The following is an 8082-nucleotide window of genomic DNA, read 5'->3' on the forward strand; positions in this document are numbered from 1 at the left end:
CTGGCTTTCGGTCATTGGTGTTCAATGCATCAAATCTATTCTTTAGATGATCTCTAAATTCAGGAGGGATATATTCAAGATCATACTTTGGCTCTGAGATTAGATTAAATTAATGACAACTTTTGAATGTCAGTTGTTCTTAGCCTTGGGACCTGAGGTAGGATAGGGTGTTGTGTGTGATTTGACTGAGTGTGGTGTTCAGTGTCATAACTCCTCCTACTCTGGAGTGCCAGGGTTTGCAGGTCCCTTGAGTGCAAATGGTTAACATTGAGGGCTTGAGTCCACTCAGAGGTGACTCAGAAGAAAGACTTGGAGATCTACTTTAGAAGAATCAGCCATTGAAGACCCTATGGAGAACAGTTCTACTCTGATACACATGAGGTTACCATAAGTCAGAGTTGGTTTATTTGAGTGAGGTGGGGAAATTTACAACTGAGGAGATAAGCCGAGGGAGGCTTTGCCACTTGTCCTGGGCCACATGGTGAGCTGTAGTGGGCAGTGCCTACGCAATAAAGTCAAACTGTCTTCTCTTGCTGTCTAGGACATGAACACTGCTTATAGGACCAAAATGGACCTGCAGTCTAAGGTGGACACTCTCTTTGGGGAGGTCAGTTTCCTGAAGGATTTATATGAGATGGTGAGTTCAGCCCTTTTCCGGAATCTTTTTCTTTTCCTACATCTTACAAGGGCTGTAAATGGTGGCGGTCTGAAACCCAACATTACCCACCAGTGACCCAGCCCCCCTTAGAGTCACCCATTATCTCATTTCCGAATCCTCAAGATTTGCCAGGGGGGGCAGTGGAGATGGGGGTCAGGAGAAGGTGGAATAGTCCCTGCTTCATTATATCCTGGTCTGTCTGGGAAATGGGGATAGCACCCAGGACATGCAGGAGCACAGGCAACAAGAAATCTATGTATTAGGTGAAGATTTCCTGAGATAAGTAAACACACTCTTCCTCAGTTCTGGGAAGTGGTTAGGGCTGAGAACACTCACTAGGAGATGATAGAGGAACTTAAAGAGAGTGAAGCCAAAGACTGAATGGTGAGGGGATAATAAGCTCCTATCACTATTGATCCTACTGTTGTTTCTAACTTGGGGACATTTGCTCTGGGCCGGATGCTCTGTTAGGAGCTTTACACATATTATTGATATATTATCTCCAGTCTATAGATGACAAAACTGTGGCACCAAGATATTAAATTACTGGCTTGGTCACACAACTTTTCCATAGTAAACCCAGGTTTAATGAATGAGTCTGTGCAACTCCACAACTGGAATCTTTCCTACTTCTCCTGAGAGCTCATGTGAGACACAGGATAGAGAAAGAATACATGTGGTTTCAAGGAGAATGTATGTCCTTTCAGATAGCCAGGCTCAGGAGACAGCCAAGCAGGACAGGGGGTGTAGGAGGGGGCAGTAGAAGGAGGTGGTGTTTACAAAGCTTCTGAGCTTAGGCTATTTCTTCTCCCTGGAGGCTATATCTGGGCCCCAATACCTTTTGAAGACAACAGTTCAAAGAACTTTTCCCCAAGACTCCCACCTGGCCTAGGCTTCTGATTTCCTCAGAGAGCCTTGAATGGGCAGGCCCTGGAGGGAAGAGTGTGGAAGGAGTCACATATACTTCATGCCTCACAGGAGCTGTCCCAGATGCAGACCCACTTCAGCAAAACTGATGTCATACTGTCCATGGACAACAACCGCTCCCTGGACTTGAACAGCATCATTGATGCAGTGCGGACCCAGTATGAGCTGATTACACAGAAGAGCAAGGATGAGGCAGAGGCTCTGTACCAGACCAAGGTGAGCACTGCCTCCAGACTTTGTACTCCAGAAAAAAGCAAGACACCCTACAGTTTGCATTGTCATTCCCTTAGTTCTAAAGTAAAGCATGTTTGTAATAGAAATTTTAAAAAATATAGGTAAAGATTACCCATAATCCCACTACCACTACAAACAGGTCAGTGTATGTCCTACCAGTTCTTTGTAATTAATATTTATCGATAACTCATGTTGCCAGGTGCTGTGCTAAGTGTTTTATGTATATTACTTCATTTAATCCTTATAACAACCCTATCAGGTAAGGATTTCATTATTCTCATTTTACAGATAATACAGTGTGACATTATGGAATTTCTCTAAAGTCTTGTAGCTAGTAAGTGGTAGAACCAGAACTTAATTAAACTCAGGTGTACGTCTAAAAAACTCATGCTCTTAACCATGATAATTTTTTAAAAAATTTTCTTTTAGACTAGTATCTTTTAAAATAGACTTTTGTGCTTTTCTTTTTCACTTATGAATGACTTTTTGTGACATTAGATATCCTATATCATTTTTAATAAAAACTGAAAAACCAAACCCACTGCCATTGAGTCGATTCTGACTCATAGTGGCCCCCATTGGGTTTCCAAGGCTGTGAATCTTTATGGAAGCAGATTGCCTCATCTTTCTTCTGTGGAAGAGCTGATGGGTTTGAACCACTGATCTTTTGGTAAATATCATAGTCTGTTGTAAGGATAAGGAGCTCTGGTGGCATAACCAGAAGGTCATGGTTCAAACCCACCAGCTGCTCCATGGGAGGAGGATGAGGAAAGCTACTTCCTAAAGATTCACAGTCTTGGAAACCCACTGGGGATTGCTATGAGTCAGAATCAACTTGATGGCAGTGGGTGGGTTGTAAGAATAGGCCCTCACTTATTAGCTAAACATTTTATAGCTAAGTCTTGGGGCACATCTTTCATTACTTCTTTAACATAAATTGGCCTGGACCTTTTTGGACAATGAAAACTCCATAGTTGAAAGGTCAGTGGCTGACAGCTTGGTCAGTGAATTCTGAACAATGGCCACCTGATCAGCTTTGTGCACTGCCTATGGAAAAGTCCACTCCTGATTGATCTCTGTCCCACTGTGCTGCAGACAGGCGTTCTCGGGATGGAACGGATGTCAGCAGCAGACTGGGGAGGGAGAGAGCAAAGAAATCAGAATGCAGAGATTCCATCTCCACTGGCCCCTTTTATAACCACGTGGCATGGGTAGAGTTTCCTGAACGATAGAGCAATGTACACATGGCAAAGGAGATAGAAAGGAAAAGGCAGATGAATGTGGAGCATGCTAAACTCTTCTGAGCAAATGAGGTCCTGATTGCTAGAGAAAGCATCTTAGAAAAGGGCTGTAGGAAAATGGTGGGATGGATAAAGTGAGGAGCCCCAGTGTGTGTAAGGGCCAGTGTGAAGGCCTAGGCATGGGAAAAAGGAGGTAAAAAGGTCATCAAGGAGCAGATTTGCCAGGCTGGGATATGGGTCTGGCCCAAGGATTGATGAGAATAAGAAAGGCTTAATATAGATGTGTGTGTAGGGAGGGGAGGTTGCAGCTTAAATGAAGGAGGTTTGGTATAGGTGTTTGGGTGTGCAAGGGGACCACAGCTGTAGGTGGGCTCACTGTGGGAACATTCCTGGGGGGAGAGCAGCTTTGAACAGGGTCTGGGAAAGCAGACACTCTCTTCGTGGAGGGACTCATGGTGGGCAGCCAGCACTGACTATCATACTACCATTGACTCAGTATCAGGAGCTCCAGATCACAGCGGGGAGACATGGAGATGACCTGAAGAACAGCAAAATGGAGATCGCTGAGCTCAACCACAGCAACCAGAGGCTGCAGGCAGAAATTTCCAGTATCAAGAAGCAGGTGGGAAAGGTGTTCAGTGTAGGCTGACTGGCCACTCTGCATCCCACGTACAGGTTCCTGAAACTCAATCCCTGCATGATTTCTCCTCATGCCTGGTTTCCAAGCAGATCGAGCAGATGCACTCGGTCCTTTCGGATGCAGAGGAGAGAGGAGAGAGGAGAGAGGGCCCTCCAGGATGCACAGCAGAAGCTGCAGGACATGGAGGAGGCTCTGCAGCAGTCCAAGGGGGAGGTGACCCAGCTGCTGCGTGACTACCAGGAACTACTGCAAGTGAAGCTGACTCTGGATGTGGAGATGGCCACCTACCGCTAGCTGTTGGAGGGCGAGGAGAGCAGGTAGGCCTAGCGGGGAAGGGGGTGGGTGGCATCCAGGGCCAAAGCTCAGGGTGCACTCCTGCAACAGTGTGACTGTTTTGAGAGAAGACCATCTCCACTTTTCTGGGAAGATTTACTAATCCTATTGGATTATTACAAATTCCATTGGATTTACTAATCTAGTCCAGGGCAAGCATAAGCATGCAAATTAGAAGCAGAGGTGTGATGGTTGGCAAAGTCAGGAGAAGTCATTGTTCTCATTCTCCTGACTCTAAGCAGAATGTCAGAATGTCCCTATACCCCTATTAAAGGCATTGTAGCCAGGTGGTGATCCCCAATGCTGAAAGACTTCATAAAAATGCCTAAAGTCCCCTCTGGCCCCACTGGCTCCCACACTGAGGTTTGGGGACAGCTCTTCCTTCCCACTGACAGATGGATATCTCTGTTCCTGATGACGTAATGCCTAAGGCATTTGACTGCTAACCAGAAGGCTGGAGGTTCAAACCCACCAGCCACTCCTCAGAAGGGGAATCTACTTCTGTAGTGACACTACCTCAGAAACCCAAGGAGGAGTCATTATGAGTTGGATCTGACTTGAGGGCAGTGAGTTTGTTTTTTGGTTTTTGATGTCTTTAGGCCAGGGCTTTAAACAGGTTCATTCCAATGATTCTTATGTATACTGGTGATCTTGTTAAAATGTAGATTCTTATTAACTATGTCTGGGGGAGAAATTCTCAGCAGAATGCCAAACTGGAATGAACCGGTTTGAAGGCTTGCTTTAGTCTGCTGCCTTCCTGCCTTATAATTTTGTGGGTCTGATTGATGTGTGCTTTGGTTTTGTAGGATGTCAGGAGAGCTGCAGAGCCCAGTGTGCATCTGTAAGTAGCAGAGCCCAGGCATGGGGCTAACTGATGCTGGCAGGGGAGGGTCGAGTTGGGGTTGCCAGGGAACCAGTAGAAAACTGGCAGTCTGATATTTTAGCTTCTAGGGCTAAGAAATGAAAACCAAAATAAGCAAACTACAACCACAAAGCCTGGAAAAATTCATTAAAATAGCGTTATGATTTTAGTTTTATCTCTATTTTTATCTAAGTCCCTGGGTGGCACAAATGGTTAAGTACTTGACTATTAGCCAAAACGTTGGTGGTTTGAACCCACTCAGAGGTGCTTTGGAAGACAGGATCTGCTTCTGAAAGGTCACTGACTTTAAAACCCTATGGAGCAGTTCTATTCTGCACACATAGGGTCACCATGAACCAGAACTGACTCCAGAAGAAAAACTACGACAATCAGCTGAGGCTTAAAACTTCTGTTGTTTTTGTTGGGTGCCTTGAATCTTTTTCCACTCATAGTGACCTCATGTATAGAGCAGAAGTGTCCCACAGGGTTTTCTAGGTTGTAATCTTTATAGGAGCAGGTCACCAGGCCTTTTCCCCAGGAGCCACTGGGTGGGTTTGAACTGTGAACCTTTTGGTTATAGCCAAATGTGTAACAGTTTATGCCACCAAGGCTCTTTAGAATCTAACAACAAAAACTGAAAACGTGCTAAAGATACTCTTTATAGTCCGAAGATTTTTTTTTTTTTTTTTTTTTGGTAAATGGGAATACTTTCAACTCCCAGTGTATCTGTTTGCAAGTCAGATACTGCCAGTGATTAAGGTTGTAGGAGGCTAGTCCAGGGCAATGGGTGCAGACGGGTTTCCTCCCAGTCCTTCTGACTGCCTTTTTGGTTGCCCTCTACCCCACAGCGGTGCACACCAGTCACGTGACGGTCAGCGGCGGTGGTGGAGGCGGCAGTGGCGGTGGTTCTGGAGGTTCTGGTGGCGGCGGCAGCGGTGGTGGCAGCGGCAGCGGAGGGGGCAGTTTCGGCAAGGGCTCCCGAGGGGGCAGTGGAGGTGGTTACAGTAGCGGCGCGAGCTACGGAGGAAGCAGCAAAAGCAGTAAGAAGTACCAGGGCAGAAGAGGCGGCAGCTCCTCCCGCGTGCAGATCATCCAAACCTCCACCAACACCTCCCACAAAGACATTGTGGAGTAGTGGCACTGGCTGTGCCACGCGTCGCCTCTCAGACACCAGATACACCGTGTGGCTCTCTCCTGTCTTCTTGTCCCCATGCCCTTCCTGACCTCTTCTCATTTACCTTTTCCTGATTGGGTTTTTATCAATTTTGCCAATAAATCCAAATGCAGCTGGCAAAGCAGGAGGATAACCGGCCAATAGCAGATCTATCTTTGGAGGGCACCAGCTTGCAGTCAGAGTCACAGACACATCCTCAGTTAAGCCTGCTACTGTCCTTGTGGATACCCAGAGGTCCAGTTTCCAAAACAAACAAACAAGCAACAAACTCACTGCCTTCCAGTCGATTCTGACTCATAGGGACCCTTCCTGGGGTTTCCAAGGCTGTATCACTACAGAAGTAGATTACCCAGTCTTCCTTCCCAGGAGTGGCTGGTGGGTTTGAATCACCAGACTTCTGGTTAGCAGTCAAACACCTTAGGCACTATGCCACCAGAGCTCCCGAGGTCCAGTTTAGAAGAAGAGAACAAGCCTATAGCACATTTACTACGTAGATAATCAAGAGTTCTTTACCTGGACATTCCCTTTCCTGCACCTGGGCTTCTAGGAGACCAGTGATCCATCCCTCCAAAAACCTACCAAACCCACTGCCAATTTGGTTGATTCTGACTCATAGCATCTCTATAAGACAGAGTAAGAGTATAACTGCCCCCACAGAGTTTCCAAGGCTATAAATCTTCATGGAAACAGGCTACCACATCTTTCTCCCACAGAGTGGTTGGTGAGTAGTAAGTGCTGATCTTATGGTCAGCAGATGAGCTCTTTAACCCCTGGGCCACCAGGGGTCCATCTCTCAGGGACCACAAAATGGTTGCTTTAGGTGAGTACGTGGCTGCAAAACAAGCTAACTTGTTAAGGGGAAGCTCTGTAAAAGGGGCCAATTCCTGCCTCTTGTTCTGTAAGCCTCATATTTAATTTGATGGAGAGTGAAAATTTGCTGCTTACATGAAACACTTGGAAATCATATATGGTCCTGATTCTGAATCTCTATCTAAATAAACATTATCTGCTGTGTTAACAGTCTAAGGTGGGAATATTTCAGATGGCACTGGGGCATGAGAATTTGTCCACAGGGAGCACTAGTCTTAGAGTGGATGGAGAGGTTAATGGACATGCGTCAAGTTTGGCTTCTATCCCACTCCCTTCCGGCAGCTCCATTCTTTGGCAGCCTGCCCTTCCCTGAACTCTGTTCCATAATACCCTGCTGGGACTTGCCCAACTGGCTGGGCACATGAGCCCAACTCTGCTCTGTCCAGATGCCCGGGGCCTGAGGAGTCTAAGGATCTGTCTTGAGTCTTACGAAGTTTCCAGTCCTGAACCATTCCAGAAGCTGCTGGCAATTTGCAAATCAGTTTAATGCTTTTTTCTCAGATCTCTTAAGTCCCTTCTACCTCCTGTTTTCAGTGGCTTTCAGCAATTTGTGAGGACTTGAGTCCCAGTTGGGCCTTATGGAAGATGCTTGAGATGTGCTGGAGGAGACAGGAAAGGAAAAGTATCAGGCAAGTAACAGGCCTTGAGAGAGGGGTAGCTTTGCTTCTAAGACCTAGAGTCATTTTCATTTGCCTGCTGAGTCCTAACATAACCTCCAAGGCCATGATTCTCTTAGGGTTTCTGATGGGTTCAGAGTGGGGCCCTCGGGGAGTGACTTTATCATCATTTTCTGGTTGAAGGTTGTGCTTTGAAGAGCTTGGAATTTCTGCTGTGTCTATAATAAATTTTTCTATGATATCAAACTGCTGTTTGGTCAGGAGATGATTTATTTCTTCTTTTAATTTCTGCTGGCCTCTGAATGGATTTATTCATATTTAGGAAGCTACAACGTATTATTTTAATTTATTTATTTATTATTGTGATCTGGGTGAATGTGTGTAGAGCAAATTCATTTTCTATACAACAGTTCATATGTGTTTTGTTTCACGTTGTTGTTGTTAAGTGCCATCGAGTCGTTTCCGACTCATAGCGACCCCATGCACAGCAGAACGAAACACTGCCCGATCCCGCGCCAGCCCCACA

The 8082-nt window shown here is 46.0% G+C and overlaps 1 protein-coding gene across 1 annotated transcript in view; it reads left to right on the forward strand.

The window, feature by feature from the left end:
* Positions 1 to 6030, forward strand: part of KRT77 (keratin 77) — a 23201-nt gene extending 17171 nt beyond the window's left edge. Inside the window, 7 exon segments of the mRNA XM_007949548.1 lie at positions 542 to 637; positions 1637 to 1801; positions 3557 to 3682; positions 3790 to 3822; positions 3824 to 4017; positions 4840 to 4874; positions 5744 to 6030. Coding sequence (XP_007947739.1) covers positions 542 to 637; positions 1637 to 1801; positions 3557 to 3682; positions 3790 to 3822; positions 3824 to 4017; positions 4840 to 4874; positions 5744 to 6030 — 936 coding nt within the window.
* Positions 6031 to 8082: the final 2052 nt, after the last annotated feature.

This window comes from Orycteropus afer, unplaced genomic scaffold (assembly GCF_000298275.1).
Source record: "Orycteropus afer afer isolate SDZICR_OR568_19922 unplaced genomic scaffold, OryAfe1.0 scaffold00247, whole genome shotgun sequence".
NCBI lineage: Eukaryota > Metazoa > Chordata > Mammalia > Tubulidentata > Orycteropodidae > Orycteropus > Orycteropus afer.